The sequence below is a fragment of the Lycium barbarum genome, chromosome 1, assembly GCF_019175385.1.
Source record: "Lycium barbarum isolate Lr01 chromosome 1, ASM1917538v2, whole genome shotgun sequence".
NCBI lineage: Eukaryota > Viridiplantae > Streptophyta > Magnoliopsida > Solanales > Solanaceae > Lycium > Lycium barbarum.
The window spans coordinates 170,415,764-170,432,250 of record NC_083337.1 but is presented as its reverse complement, the minus strand read 5'-3'; the positions used below and the strand labels follow the sequence as shown (position 1 = coordinate 170,432,250).

Below are 16,487 nucleotides of genomic sequence, written 5' to 3'. Positions count from 1 at the left end.
CGTTTAATTCTTGACACTGCCATCCTTATTAAGTTTACCTTTCTTGGCAATTGCTTTGAGGTTTGCAAGTTAGTTTTCACAGGCTTGATGCTTCCGTTGCGCTTCCTAGTTAGAGAATCGATTAACATTGAAGTTTAATCTTGATTCTTCATTGCTTTTTAGTTTTTGCTTTGTGTGCTCGTTCTACCTCGGTTTTGTCAAGAACAATTATGGTAAATGATCACTCATTGAAGGAAAAAATCACTCATTTCTGGAATGACGTAAAAGGTTAACGTCTTTACTCGTTTCTTTACTAAACCTGCATTATACACTGCATCCTAGACCAGTTCAAAACAACCTACCGCACCAACTAATTACACTAACAATTTTTTTGGTTGACGAAGGAACCCGCAGCTACTATCTTTTGAGTGCACACAGAATAAATCTCGCTCCTATGTAATAGTTCGCAAATCACACAAGAGAGTTAAACCGCACTAGGCAAGCACCGTGCGATGAGCTTGTCTCAGAAGGCAAACGCCAATTGTCGCACCTGAAACCTCCCATTGGGAAGTCCCATGCTCAAACCAACTGAGCCACACTTGCGGGACACTAACAATTAGGAGCACCATTGGAAGACATAAAAAGTTAAAATATATATGGGAAAATCTTTTAATTTTTTTTCTTCCCTCGAAAAAGTAACACAGTTTTGACTTTTGAGATGTGACAAAAAATAATGATCCCATTGGATCGAAGTGAACAAAAAAAGAGAATCTTGATCCAACACCAAAAAGAAAAAGAAAAACATAAGATTTAATCTTATAGCTCGACCGAAAAGATGGAATCAAGTTCGCCAAACTAAAACCAACACAGAATTGGACCATCTAATCCAACTAATAAATACAAGCAGCATCCAATATGGAAAAATTAAAAGATAAAAAGTTCAATACAGGAAAAATCTACGACCTTCTCTTTTCTTTTTCTTCCTAGAAAGATGACAATGGTTAATAAAGTCAATCCACAGCTATGTTCATCATATGTATATCATCTTTTCAAATTGAAGATGATGATTTCAATTCTAAAAAGGGATACATAGTCATTCCTGCAACTTTCAGTTTGTGTTAATTCTTGAGCGATCACTCGCTATTAGGCCAGAAAGATAATTCACAAGATTGCTCCCTCCCAGCAAGCACAATGAGATTACCACTTCTCTCAATAATGGATTTCCTTGAACTCTTGTTAGCTTAAATGTGCTTTCACTCATGCTCTATATCCAGAGCCAACTAGATTTTCCTCTGATTTTGTTAGAAAGGGGCGGATTCTAATGGTTACTATTACACTCAAGCTGGGGGAAATCTTGACCGACACATTTAAAGAGATATATCTGGCCTGAAATTTTGCTCCTCATCAACCTCTTCAAGCCTCATGACAACTCTTTCAGCCACATCGCAGTATACTTCAGAGATTACAGAATCAGGCTTGGACATAACAATGGGAACACCTTCATCAGAACCACTTCTGATCTCCACCTCAAGTGGTATCTACCAAGGGAAAAGCACATCAATTAAAACAGCATTTATGGAGAAAATTGAAGTTCCAGATAATGTATCGATAATTTAATCGTATCTCAATAAAATGCATAGAGATTTTGACAACAGAAAAGAAATGGCCATAAAGGAGGGAAACATAGAAGCAGGAGGGAAAATATGATAGGATCATTTCTAAGGACCCTTTCATTGAAAAATTTCTAGAAGTGTATACAGCATGCTTCTGTAGGCATAATTCAAATAGAGACGTATGAAAAGATTTTTTTGGGGGGTCGGTGGGGGGAGGGGCAGCAGCACCTAATAGTAATGGCCCGTGAGTGTTTGTAATGAAGGAGAATTAGTGACATACCTCACCAAGAAACTTCAGACCCATCTCCTCAGCTGTTTTACGAGCTCCTCCTTGACCAAAGATATAGGATGATTCATTGCATTTTGGGCATTTAAAGTAGCTCATATTCTCCAAAATTCCCAATATCTGTGGTAAGTAAAACTGTTTAATTATAACTATATCATAGAAGCAATAAGCTACAACATGCATCTTTACGATATCTCAATGTACACCTATTCTAATACCTTTCTATTCGTCCGTCAGGTTGGTAGCGATAACAAAAATTAATGAAACGGCATTTAATTTTCTGAATCCAGCTTCAACTACTAATGTTAGTCTGAAATTTTTCTCAAAGTCACAGTATCAACATTGTTCCAGTTCAAAGAATAACAGTGTCAACATTGTTATGACTCTGCTCCGTTTTTATTAGTCCTTATGTTATCCCTCTTGTTTTTTTCAAAGCTTCTGGGGAAAGGGAGCCTTTGTTTAGGTTCATGATATCAGTCTTTCCATACAATCAAATTCACTCAACTCTTTCCTTTGCCCATGGATAAGGTGGAGTTTCAAAAATGAAGATTTTGGCTTCTGATAACATTGAACATTCATCTGATTTACAGGAGTCATCATCAACTAGATCAATGTAACATTTCTTTGTTCTCTATTAGATTCCACATCAGCAAGATGAAGAGGAGCGTAAAGCACTAGAAATATATATTCCAGTCAAACCTAAACATCATATATAACACTGTTGATTTTACAGAAATTATTTAAGACAATAATTTCCACCTTGAAATGGTTGTAATTCTTAGGATAATGAGCCACATACTCTTTCAAAATTTATCCGGGGGTTCATATTTATATACTTCACAACTAACCGAAAAGAGTCACAGATCATGTCTCACCGCCCCCTCATTTGATCCCACTCTTGCGTTCTTCTTTTCTTTGGGGTGGGGGTGGGGGTGGGGGTTAAGTATAGAATGTCAAAAACCTTTAAAAAATGAAGCAGCACTTCTAGAGAGACATAAGCTCTTAAGCAGCAAGCTCAGTAAGGATCATACCGGAACATTAACTTTGGAGAACATTTTAACCCCTTTGCGAGCATCCAGTAAAGCAACATCTTGAGGAGTCGAAACAATCAACCCTCCTGCCAGCATAGTCAAGTGATTTGAATAATAATGCGCAAAAAATTAGCAAGAAAGAAAGCTCACCATATAATTAATCCTGAATGCGTGAGAACAGAAGTAATTTGATAGCACAATGTTGTATAATGAATTAAGATGTTAAGCAAATGTTTATTAGAAGAGCACAGGTATATAACAACAGACAACTACATATGTTAAATAAAGCCTTGTGTTTACCGTAATCTTCTCAAATTGGACGAAAATTGATGCTAAGAAAACGTGAACTTTCAAACAGAATAAGAAAAAAGATACTGAAAGGATGATAATATTTGCAGCTGGAATTTCCTTAAACTAGATAAGAAGTAAATCACAGCTGATCTTTGTTGTATAAAATGTTAAAACTCAATCTTAATGAACCAGTATGATAATGCGTTATATGAGCCTAAATTCACTCAATCCAATCTAAAGCCCACCCAGCATCGAAAATCCTCAATTGCCAGACTCAACATTTAGAAACTTAATGGCTGTGAAAGCGGAGGTCGTCGTTCTGATTACACCTGTATATATTCAATTTTCCCTTCATGGGTGCACAATTTTTTTTTTTCTAGTGCTTTCTGACATCAAATTAAACATGATGCAATAGGTTCATCCTCATGGTATATTTCCAATATCGAATTCTTTTAGAAGTACATCCAAAAATCCTCGAGATACCTGATAATTGTAGCCTTTGGGAAATAGATATATGAGCATCACCGGTACCAGGAGGCATATCTATCACAAGAACATCTAGGATCCCCCAGTCAACTCCCCTCGTCAACTGTTCAAGGGCTTTCATTACCTGCAAGTGTACATTCGAGTGTAATTGGATTTAGACAATTAAATTCTACCACCTCAAAGTGTCTTATCAAGCATTCAAATCTTTCACTCAATTTATAATCCTAAGGGGTCGTTTGGTTTCTGGTTAGAGTTATGCAGGATTTAGTTAATCATGTATTAGTTATTCCATCTTTTACCCTGCAAAAATAATACATAAATTGATACATAACTGATATGTGTTTTATTTATAATAATAAACCAAACACCGCATGTGATGTGTTAAATTTTATACAAAGCAACTGAAAAGCTACCAAACATGATATTATTAATTATGCCAGTTTTAATGCATGAATAATTCATTTCCTAACGAGCAACCAAACGACCCTAAATGTGCTAAATTCTATAATATTAGTCATCATTTGTAGGCAGAAGCATACCATAGGCCCTCTCCACACAATTGCTTCCCTTTCGTCTACAAGAGACCCAATTGATATACACTTAACTCCATAGCTTTCAATTGGAATCATCTTCCTATCTGCCCAAATTACATGATAAGCAAGCAAGACCAGAAAGAATAACAACAACTAGAGATAAACAATAACGCTACTATCTGGGAGGATAGGGCATGTTGATGCTAAAAATGAAGGTAGTTAAAGCATCACTGTTGCTCAGTTCAGGCTTTCCCTGGAGTCGCATCATCAAAGGGATTGAAGGCCCATAAATATCCGCGTCCAACAACCCAACTTTAAGTTGACACCTTTTGGCAAGTGAAACAGCCAAATTAACTGCATACCAAACATGGTCATTGATCAGCAAACAATTACAGGGAAGCAAATTAAAATCAGTATCCAACGCAAAATATACTATTGGTACATCATATTTATGGAGCTTTATTTAATGTTCAAAATCATCACACATAGTTAAATTCAATATCAGAAACCATAGGAAAGAAAAGAATGATCAACGTTTCCACTATAAATATCTCAAGCATCCGGTTCGAATGCAATATGATACATAAAAAAACTAGCTTTCATTTTCAATTAGCTCAATTTGCTAGAGTTAGCACGTGGGTTAGATAGCCATTCAATAACTTCCTTTAATAGCTATCAATTGCTCCAATTTGTATAAATACACTCACATGTTAATGCTAAGACATGAATGAACACAGTCAATTTTAGCTCACTACTTCTTCTTCCCTCTTCCATTCTCTCCCAAAACATTTTTGGGAAAATGACTCCCCTAACGGAAGTAGGAAAAACAAGTTCCATAAGTGGCATTCCACAATAGTTATCTGCTTCCCATGCTTCAACACCCCCCCCCCCCTCCCCAAATAGCCCCCGTTCCCACCACCCCCACACTCCTACCCTCCACCCCCACCCCCAACCCCATAGTGTTTGACTAAATTATATAAAATATTTCTGCGATAAATTTTCTGCTTACTTACTAAACACCAGAAAATAAGTAAGAAATCCACTAATTTTTCAGGAAAATACTTTCCAAGAAAACATTTTTTCGTGTAAAACATTTTCCTTCATACCAAACACACCCTAAGTGTTTAAAAAATTTATGCTTTCCTGAGCTGAATTAGTCATCTCCTCTAATTCAATCAGCAACTCCTGAACTTTTGGCATCACAAAACTAAGTGTACTAACAGCAACCAAAAAAAAAAACTATTCTTAGTAGAGTTACCTCTACAATTTTCCACTTTATTCAGGTCCATTTCATAAGATTAACCTATTCCACAATTTAAAAACAAAACAGAGAGAAGAGAAGTAGTAGTAGCAGTAGTACCAGCAGTAGTGGACTTGCCAACACCACCTTTCCCAGAGGCAACTGCTATTATATCTTTAATCCCTTCTATTTTTAGGCTTTGGGTATTTCCATTTCTTGCATTTTGCATAGAAAACTCCCTAACCCCACCAAGCTGCAAGAGAAAATCAGACCAAAATATCAATTTCTTGGTTAAAAATGAGACCTTTGAAAATTTTACAAGTTAATAAATCACTCACAGTGAAATTTTTCAAGAAACGGTTCATGATTGAAACTTGTTGGGACAGTGAAGAAAGGAAACCTAGCAAAGAAGTTGCAACAACGTTAAATTAAATCCGAGATTTTGGTCCGACAGCAAAGGATTGACTTCAAGAATTGATCCACCCGTGGCTAACTTACGCCTAAAAAGTACAGTAGAAAAAAAAAAGAACAAAAAGAAAAAGAAAGGAGGAAGTTAATTAAATTGGAAGAAAGAGGAATATAAGAAGGGAAAGAAAAGAGTAAACTCAATTTGATCTAATTAATTAGTCATAATTCAATCTGTCCAAGGTAAAATTATTTTTTCATAATTTGTTTAAGTACTAAATCAAGATAATAAAAGCGTTTCCGTTTATTAATCGTGACTATATCAAACAAACTAAAGTCGAAAGAAAAAGCTTTTCAATGATTCAATTAGGTCTCTTACGGGTCAATTCAGGCTACACATGTGCAATTCAAATTTGTCCAAATTTTTAAATGGACCAACTTCAATTATGTAAAAATGGCCTGTTATTGAATATATGTCCGGCTCAATTCGCTCAGACTGGGATTGGTTGGACATATGATAAATTTATGGGCTAAATTTTGAATTGCGTTTTCTTACCAATGAAGGTTCTTTTGGTAGGAGTGTATTCATTGGCTATAGATGCAAAAGAAGGAACGATAAAAGTTGTGGATCCAAACTTACACTTGAGAAGGAACTAGCTGAAGCATCCTGCTCTTGCTCCCGTTTTCGGTCTATCGTTTTTTTTTTTTTTTCCTTGGTTTAACCAATAAAAAAAATGTCTCGCTAATTTTTTTTACTTTCTCTTATTTTCACTTATTCATATATGCACTGTTTTTATGTATAAAGTCTACACAAATTAATTACAAGATAAAAACTACTCCCTCTGTTTCAATTTGTTTGAGCCTATTTCCTTTTTGGTCCGTGCCAAAATGAATGACCTCTTTCCTAATTTAGAAACAAATTCACTTTATGAATGATTTGCAGCCACACAAATTTTCAAGGCTTATTTTGAACCACAAGTTTCAAAAGTCTTCCCTCTTTCTTAAATGTCGTGCGCAATCAAATGAGTTCATATAAATTGAAACGGAGGGAGTATATAAAGATTGTACTGTAGCTATATTTAAAAAACAAAACAAGGCCGATTAGAAGTTCTTTTGTTCATAAACAGGCTAACTTCTTCAAAAAGAAAACACTAGCAGCAAGACAAACTATAGAATGCAAAAGAAGTCAGGGAGAGAGGCAGAGAGGCATCGGAAGCCCTAGTTCGTATGAGAATTGAGAGAATATTAATTAATTAGAATAAGAGCGTGCCTGCGTTAAGTAATTTAGAAACAATGTTTGTATTTAAAAATTAAAATTTAAAGCCATTAATATATAACTAGGAACAACAATGTAATTTTAATTATACTTATTGGGTTATCGATTTAAGAATATATACTTATTGGGTTCTCGATTTAACCCTTAACTAAATCTTTAAAACCAATAGTATTTTTGTTGATTCGATTATTGGTTAAATCGATTTTTGTACTGCCCTACCATAGCCATCACAAGTCATTATCCCAGTGACAGTCTCTATTATGGTCCTTTAGCCATCATCGTCATGGTAATGGCTACGACTATAACTATAGTGCACTGGACTATGGCTAATTGGCCAATACCACACGGTGCCACTCAGAAGGCCCAAGGTGGACCCGCAACCTTACTACTACGGCCATTCTTTCCCACATCCTCCTCCAAGTAACGAATCATCTTGCATAATTTTGTATAAATAGTATCTAACATATTATCACAATTCCACTGCTATTTTAGTTTAGACTTCAATGATTTTAAGGATTTTTTTCCTTTTGTCCTAAATTGATTTATTTGCACACATAAACAAGACAGTTTGATATACGAAGCGTTCTGCATTCAATAAAATGCGAGGAAAAGCTCTATCTCGAGACTCGAGAGCATGTGATGCAAGTAGTGAAGTGATCCATGCAAGGGACACACCCCTTTTTTCCTATCAATAGATCAACGCTGCTAAGATGGAGTTTCAATTTCACATAAATATAAAATTATGATATTAAGATCTTTTGTTCCTTATACGATTTTTTTGTGAAATATAACATAATAGTAGTATTTCTCGGACAAAAAGAAAAAAGAAGAAGAGTAGGACAAGAATCTACTATTTCAAAATTAATGACCTAAAATATAATTATACCATTTTTCTTAAATCACACGCATAAAAAAGAAGAAGAAGAACTTTCTTTTGGCAATAAAAGGTGCACGTAATCCAATCCACCCAAAAAATAAAATACTCACTGTATACCGTAATTATAATACTTTAGTGTGTGATTCAGATCTAAACTTTGAACAGAAGGTGTCTGATGAAGTACACATGAAAAACGAGAGCAATCTTTCTTCAAAATACATGCACCTATCACCATCTTCATTTCACCTTCAGGTAACTTTTTACTTTCAATATCCAATTTGCTTTCTTCAACTTGTTTATATTCCCCATTTCTCCTTTTGTAGGAATTAACTGTTTTTCTCATCTTTGTGGATATGGTTCAACTGATATTCAAATTCTTGAATTGTGGTTTTTTTGGGATAAAACTTTGAAATTTTTGAGAATTGATTTTTTTCTAGGGTTTTTTGTATGAGCTGAAGGGTACAAAACTTATATATATATCAGCTCTCAATGGTAAAGCTTTGAAGGGTATATTTTAGAGGTGAATCTTGCTATTGGATAACCAAAGTTCCCATTTTTAAAGGGTTTTTCTCATTGCTAATAATAGAAGTGCCCTTTGTAGGAATTAACTGCTTTTCTCTTTGTGGGTTTTCTCATATGGTTCAACTGATACTCAAATTCTTGAATTTGTAGCTTTTTTGGGGTTAAAAAAATTGAACTTTTTTAGAACTGATTTTTTAGGGTTCAACTGATATTCAACTTCTTGTAATTGGTGGTGACTTTAGAGGTGAATCTTGCTACTGGATTACCAAAGTCCCAATTTTTCACAGCTTTTCTGTTTTTCTCTTTGCCAATAAAGTGCCCCTTTTGTTCAACAATTATCTGTTTTCTCTTTGTGGATTTTTTTCCTCTGATCCAACTGATTCGAATTCTTGAATTTGTGGTGTTTTTTTGGGTAAAAAATTGAACGTTTTGAGAATGGATTTTTTTTTTTTTTAGGGGTTTGCTTTTGCCAGAGGTATTTAATTATTCTGGGAGTGCTCTGTCATAGTATTCCATCAAGATTTGGGTTGATGTAGGCATTGGATTTGAATTGAGGAATCAAATTAGTGAGGATAAATTTTCAGGTGTTTTTCAATTGGGGATCTTTGAGTGGCTCAAAATGGGAGAGAAACTTTTTTTGAAAGGAGAGGATAAGGCTATCATGGAGGGGATATTAGGCGGCGAAGCGGTAGAATTTTTCTCCTGGTCAGCTACAAATCACATGCTGACAGAATTTGCTTCATCAAGGGGGGATTTGGGAGTACAACAGGCGCTTTGCAAGATCGTTGAGGGGTCTGATTTCACTTATGCAATCTATTGGCAAGTTGCAAAGTCGAAATCAGGAAAATCAGCTTTAATATGGGGTGATGGACATTGCAGAGAAGCAAAGACGGGGCAAACTGAAGATGGAAACAAGAAAAAAATGGTTCTTCAAAAGGTACACACTTGCTTTGGAGGGTCGGAAGATGATAATATTGCTGCCAAGTTGGATACTGTTTCGGACGTAGAGGTTTTTTATCTCACATCAATGTATTATATCTTCCCATTTGATAAGCCTTCTAGTCCTTCTCAATCATTTAATTCTGCTAGATCAATATGGGTTTCAGATTTAAAAGGTTGCTTAGAACATTTCCAATCAAGATCTTATCTAGCAAAGTTGGCTCAATTTGAGACACTAGTTTTCATTCCGCTGAAATCCGGGGTCGTGGAGCTTGGTTCTTTGAAGTCCATTCCGGAAGATCAGAATTTGATTCAGATGGTCAAAACATCTGTGGTGGTATCTAATCCTCCACAGCCGAAAGCGTTTCCAAAGATATTCGGTCGGGAACTCAGTCTCGCTGGCACTAAGTCAGGTCCCATCAGCATAAATTTTTCTCCAAAGGTGGAAGAAGATTTTCCTTCGGATTCTTACGAAGTACAAGCAGCACTAGGTAGTTCTCAAGTTTATGGAAACTCATCAAACGGGTATCGAAGTGATGAAGGTGAAGGGAAACTTTACAAGGAAGAATTAGATGAACGGAAACCGAGAAAGAGGGGCAGAAAGCCTGCGAACGGGAGGGAAGAAGCATTGAATCATGTTGAAGCAGAGAGGCAAAGACGTGAGAAGCTTAACCAGAGATTTTACGCTTTAAGAGCAGTTGTTCCGAATATCTCAAAGATGGATAAAGCGTCGCTGCTTGGAGATGCAATTGCTTATATCACAGATCTTCAGGCGAGAATTAGGGTTTTAGATGCTGAGAAGGAGATGGTAAATGACAAGCAAAAGCAGCAGGTTCTCCCAGAGATTGATTTTCATCAGAGACAAGATGATGCAGTTGTAAGAGTAGGCTGCCCTTTGAATGCTCACCCAGTTTCTAGAGTTTTGAAGACATTTCAGGAACATCAAGTAGTTGCACAAGAATCCAATGTCTCGTTAACAGAAAATGGTGAACTTGTCCACACATTCTCTATACGAGCTCCTGGTCCTGCTGCTGAGGATTTGAAGGAAAAGCTGACAGCTGCTCTATCTAAATGATTTAGGCGTTTAGAGAATAAGGTCTAATCATGCTATGTATGTTAATTGTAGTAAAATACAAGCTGTTTCACATTAAAGAACTGGTGATCAGTATCAAACTGGCCAGATCATCAATGTCTAGCTTGTGAGTTTGCCTTATACTTTGCAGACTTTATAATCATATATGTAAGTTTTTGAAAAAGATATAATCATATATGTAAGTTTTGTGAGAGTCACGTCTGCTCTGTGAATTTGAAGGAAAAACTGGCAGCAGCTCTTCCCGACTGATTTAGGTGTTTCAACATAAGGTTAATTATGCTATTTATGTTGTTTGTAGTTAATGCAAGTTAATTATTGATACCTTTCTTTTAATAATACTTTTACCTTATCAAAAAAAAAAAAAAAATCTTTTTAACTGGTTTATCATGAGAATGGTCAGATTATTGTACTTTCGTCGATTTGTGTATGAGTGTCAATGTCTAGCTTGTTTCAGTTTGCATTATGTTTTGAGAGTTTATATCTTATCTTCTTGTTGCTTTACCAATTGATGGAATGAAGCTGGAATTAGTCCATTCTATAATCACTATACATTGTAGTTAATGCAAGTTAGTTCTTGTTAACTGGGTTATCATGAGAATGGTCAGATTATCATACTTTCGTTGATGATTTGTGTATGAGTGTCTGCATTATATTTTGAGAGTTCATATCATATCTTCTTGTTCCTTTACCAATTAATGGAATGAATCTGGAATTAGTCCATTCTATAATCACTATACATTGTAGTTCCTGTGATCTTGCTGATGTAAGGCTTCACATGCATCTTTACAACAAACATGAAGCAATATGTTGCTCGGATTCTTCAAATGCACCACCCTGGTGACATTTTTGAAGAGTCCGAGCAAGATACTGAACATCGACTGCTTATTCCCTTCCTAAACAAGAAGCCCTTTCCATAGTTGTGCATTGACCTGGTGCTGTAGAATATCAACCACAACCAATCATTTCCACTACAACAACATTTTCCATGAATTGGAGTATCTTAATTTTGGGCTTGACCATGTTTTTTAAAACAGAGGGGCCCAATGGACTTGACAATTATGGATCCTTGCAAAAGTCTCCGAGGCCTGACTGATTGGCCAAACTAAATCAATTTGCAGGATTGCCCTTCCTTTGGGATGGTCTTTAGTTTTTGTCCCTCAAAATGTTAGTCTTTAATTTTTGCCCTATGCATTGCAATTCTGAGCTTCGTGTATAAATTATGAGGTTCTGGGTTCGAGCCCCTGGCCAGGCTTAAATTAAAAAAAAATTCACAATGCAAGGCTTGGGTCGCGTGTATGCCTTAGGGGCATACTTTTAGTTATGCCTTAACTAAAAGTCCGCCCATAAGGTGGAACTTTTCCTTAAGGCATAACTAAAAGTTTGCCTTATAAAACAAAGTCTATGCCTTAAGGAAAAATTATGTCTTACGGGGCATACTTTTAGTTATGCCTTAACTAAAAGTCTGCCCCATAAGGCATAACTAAACTATGTCTTAAGGAAAAATTCTGCTTTATGGACAGACTTTTAGTTGAGGCTTAACTAAAAGTTTGCCCATAAGGCTTATGCCGGGTCCGGCATAACTTTAGTTATTCCTTAACAAGTGTATGCTGGGTCCGGCACACACGCGACCCAAGCCTTGCCTTGCGATTTTTTTTTAATTTATGCCTGAGCGGGGGTTCGAACTCAGAACCTCAGGTATAAGGCTATTTTTCAAGCGAAGGGCAAAACTTAAAGATCACAAATATGAGGGACAATATTTAAAGACCACCCCAAAAAAGGGCAATCTGCGCAATTTTTTGACTAAATTATATGACTTTAGTCAAACTAGAGTTCAAATTGCATTTTATGATTATGCAGCACTGGCATTGATTGAAGAAACGAAAGGCGCTTTATCATGTCAATAAATTCCAAATATCTAAAAACAGAGACAATTGATCAACATTTTTCTATTTGTCCACCATACCAACAAGCTGTCCAAGCATGCTGTATCTTGTGCCATACACCAATAATGGTGTACGGTAACATGTACAAAAAGAATATAAAATAAAACGATAGTAAGAATGGAATCTACACCTATTGTGTGTGAGATCTTCACCGGCACAATTATAATGTAAGCCTTGATTTATTCTTTGTTAGGTGTATGAATTTATTGAATAATATTACAAATGAGTTCTTGGTTTAAAAAATGATAAGCTTATTTTTGAGTAGCAGCAATTGACACAGGACATTATTTTGAGGGGTATGCATTAGTAGTAGGAGGAGCAAAAACAATTTTTTTACGACCAGCAAAGTTTCTTTCAGTAACCCTGCTTGCCATGTTCACGCTGGCCTCAGTTCCTGGATTGGGTGTTGGAGTCTTAACTGGACGATGGGTTTTCAAAGATGGTAATAGAATATGAGTTTCATAAAGAGGGTATGCATTAGTAGAAGGAGGGGGAGGAGGAAAAACAACTTCTTTACGGCCAGCAAAGTTCCTTTCAGTAACTCTGCTTGCCATATTCACGCTGGCCTCAGTTCCTGGATTGGGTGTTGGAGTCTTAACTGGAGGACGGGTTTTCAAAGATGGTAATAGAAGATGAGTTTTATCAAGAGGGTGTGAATTATTAGAAGGAGGAGGAGGAGCAAAAACAACTTTTTTACGGCCGACAAAGTTTCTTTCCGTAATCGTGCTTGCCATATTCACACTGGCGCCGGTTCCTGGATTGGGTGATGGTGTCTTAACTGGAGGACGAGTTTTCAAAGATGGTAATAGAAGATGAGTTTTATCATGAGGGTATGCATTAGTAGGAGGAGGAGGAGGAGCAAAAATAATTTTTTTACGACCGACAAAGTTTCTTTCAGTAATCGTGCTTGCCATATTCACACTAGCGCCGGTTCCTGGATTGGGTGATGGAGTCTTAACTGGAGGACGAGTTTTCAAAGATGGTAATAGAAGATGAGTTTTATCATGGGGGTATGCATTATTAGAAGGAGGAGGAGGAGCAAAAAAAACTTTTTTACGACCGGCAAAGTTTCTTTCAGTAATCGTGTTTGCCATATTCACACTGGCACCGGTTCCTGGATTGGGTGATGGAGTCTTAACTGAAGGACGAGTTTGCAAAGATGGCAATAGAAAATGAGTTTCATCATGAGGGTATGCATTAGTAGGAGGAGGAGGAGGAGGAGCAAAAACAACTTTTTTACGGCCGACAAAGTTTCTTTCAGTAATCGTGCTTGCCATATTCACACTGGCGCCGGTTCCTGGATTGGGTGATGGAGTCTTAACTGGAGGACGAGTTTTCAAAGATGGCAATAGAAGATGAGTTTTATCATGAGGGTATGCATTATTAGGAGGAGGAGGAGGAGCAAAAACAACTTTTTTACGACCGACAAAGTTTCTTTCAGTAATCGTGCTTGCCATATTCACACTGACGCCGGTTCCTGGATTGGGTGATGGAGTCTTAACTGGAGAGCGGGTTTGCAAAGATGGCAATAGAAGATGAGTTTCATCAAGAGTTCTTGTAGCTTCACTTGTTTCAATCTTTGAAATAACAAGAACAAGAAGAAATAGGAGGAATGGTTTCATGATACTATTAGAGAGCTGCTGATTTCTAAAGTTTTAGTTAATATTATTGTTGCACAATTGTATTAAAATGAGGATGATGAGAAAGATTGATGTGTCATTGTGAAACAAGTATGCGTATTTATACACATGAAATCTGAAACTAAACAAGTTTTTTCTCTTCTACAAACTATCAAGTCTTTGTTCTGGGAGCAAGTTTTCTTGTTGGTGGAAGCTCTGACCATTGACCGTTTAGAGTTACATAGGAACTTATATAGGAAATGAATTTGTCTAATAAAAAATAAATAAAAAGTTTGAAGTCACTCACCTTTTTAACCATAGACTTATAATTTCTCACACGCATAGGCATAGGCTAAAAAGTGTTACGTATTTTGAGGATTCATTATTGATTTTGTTGGATGGACTTATGATTTTTTACTTATCATAAGTTAGTAATTTTAACTTATGACTTTTGGCTTATTTTTGTTGTTTTAATTTAAAGACAAGTGTTTAAAAACACTTTTTTTATTTTAGTCAAACACTATAAAAAAATACTTAAAAGCTATTTTTGGCTTAAAAGACCTAAAATAAGCCAATCCAAACAGGCTCTTATACGTTTGTTATCAATATGCTTTTGTTATAATAGGACTTGAACCTTTTTAGATGTTATTAGGACTTGGACTGTTTTTTTCGTTTAAATGATTTTGACTATGGACTGTTATGGGCTTATACAAAGAAAATTTGAGAATTGAATGGGTCACATACTTGGTAAGAGGAGGAAGTAATCAAATAGGTGAAGCGACTCATTGAATACGCGCCAATTTGGTAATTCAGATATCCAGAAAAACGAGACGGAAAAAATACGAGTAAAAATTATTATATGGAGGAATTCATTCGGCGGCAAAATCAGAAATTTCACTAATGAATCTAATATATATAATTGAATACATATGTATGCAAGATTATATATATTAATGCTATTCTATTTACACAAATATGATTTTCCAGCAAAAGGATATTCAACTAACCGCCTTTTATAGTTTGTGTATTTAGTAAACACCTCTATAAACTCAACGGTAGAGTTGCTTCCTAACTTTATAAAAACTGAAAAGGGTTAAAGTATACTCTTGTACTATCAAATATAGTTTAAATATATCCTTAGTTATATTTTCGGTCCAAATATATCCCTCATTATACTTTGACAGAAAGTTGTCCTTAATTTTGACGGAAGAACATGTGGCAAGCTCTACCAAATACCCAGCCACAATTTTAAATACCCAATTCTTTTAAAAATTCACCCATTTAATTCATACCCAACCCATTTCTTCTTTTAGGAAATAGGACGTCCCATTCAGTTCTACCACTCAGGCTCAATTATACTTGAAGAAAGACTTTGATCATAGTAACTAGTTATATCTCAACACATTCAAGCCAAACATTGTTTTTTTTTTTTTTGGGAGATGGACTATAAGTTTGTGTTACTCTCCTTCTATTTCAATTTATGTGTCTTACTTTCTTTTTTAATATGTTTAAAAAAGAATATCATTTTTCATATTTAGTACTACCTCTTAAGTCTTTAATATCAACATTCTATTTGATATATTTAAGACCACAAGATACACTAATCATTTTGATACATTATACATATCTTTAGTTTTAGATTGAGGACGCGAAATTCTTCACTCTTCCTGGTTTTCACACCATTTTAGCATTTAGATGTTTCTCTTAGGTCTAATTTACCTACCAAAAAAATTGACATTTTGATTTTGAATTTATTTTTAGTAAGTTTTACTTTTGAAAATTGAAAAATTAAACTACAACACCAAAAAAAGAAAAAAAAGAAAAAGAAAAAAGGAATCACATTTTAGGATACAAATTTTGTTTACATTTTCAAAAGAAAAAGAAAATTTATAGAAGATATATTTTCAAATTTAGATTTTTTTATAAATAAGCTATTTGAGTTTAGTATTTTTTTCTTAGTGATATTCAAATAATAGTCTAAATATTTGACTTTCATAATATAAAATTAGTCAGTACTAGTTAAGAAAACAAAACAAAAGAATTGAAAACGAAATGTATAAAATAACAAGACAAACACGCCCCACACAGTGCACGGGAATTTTCTTCTTTACCAAGCACCACATACAATCACTTAGCAGCCTTCACGTTTTATTTTCATTTTTCATACACACATATCACTCACAATATAATACACACACACTCTTCACAATTGCACCCACAATTCACACTTACCAATTCATCAGCACTAATCCACAATCACAGAACAGATTTCACAATGAAATAAACACACGTGAGCAGCAGCGGCTAGAGTTCTAGCTATGAATTATATAGAGTCCAATAGTTTTGGCCTAATT

At 35.4% G+C, this 16,487-nt stretch overlaps 3 protein-coding genes across 4 annotated transcripts; 1 reads left to right on the top strand and 2 right to left on the bottom strand.

Moving 5' to 3' along the window:
• Nucleotides 1-769: 769 nt before the first annotated feature.
• Nucleotides 770-6,176, bottom strand: LOC132607894 (iron-sulfur protein required for NADH dehydrogenase, mitochondrial). The gene is made up of 8 exons (XM_060321975.1): nt 5,798-6,176; nt 5,580-5,712; nt 4,451-4,573; nt 4,226-4,323; nt 3,684-3,810; nt 2,910-2,995; nt 1,873-1,998; nt 770-1,517 (listed from the first exon to the last, which is right to left on the bottom strand). Exons 1-8 carry the CDS (start codon nt 5,822-5,824, stop codon nt 1,347-1,349), a joined length of 891 nt encoding a protein of 296 aa, XP_060177958.1. The 5' UTR covers nt 5,825-6,176; the 3' UTR covers nt 770-1,346.
• Nucleotides 6,177-8,045: 1,869 nt separating this feature from the next.
• LOC132607887 (transcription factor MTB3) lies at nt 8,046-10,764 on the top strand. Of its 2 annotated transcripts, none has more exons than XM_060321970.1 (2): nt 8,046-8,269; nt 9,124-10,764. In XM_060321970.1, the coding sequence occupies exon 2, from the start codon at nt 9,159-9,161 to the stop codon at nt 10,551-10,553; it is 1,395 nt and encodes a 464-aa protein (XP_060177953.1). In that variant the 5' UTR covers nt 8,046-8,269; nt 9,124-9,158; the 3' UTR covers nt 10,554-10,764. The 2 variants fall into 2 exon arrangements, with proteins under 2 accessions (XP_060177953.1, XP_060177950.1); XM_060321967.1 differs by having other exon boundaries at nt 8,047-8,269; nt 8,996-10,764.
• A 2,034-nt stretch (nt 10,765-12,798) lies between these two features.
• Nucleotides 12,799-14,136, bottom strand: LOC132618091 (uncharacterized). Its single transcript, XM_060333146.1, has one exon. It carries the CDS (start codon nt 14,134-14,136, stop codon nt 12,799-12,801), a length of 1,338 nt encoding a protein of 445 aa, XP_060189129.1.
• Between the last annotated feature and the right edge of the window lie 2,351 nt (nt 14,137-16,487).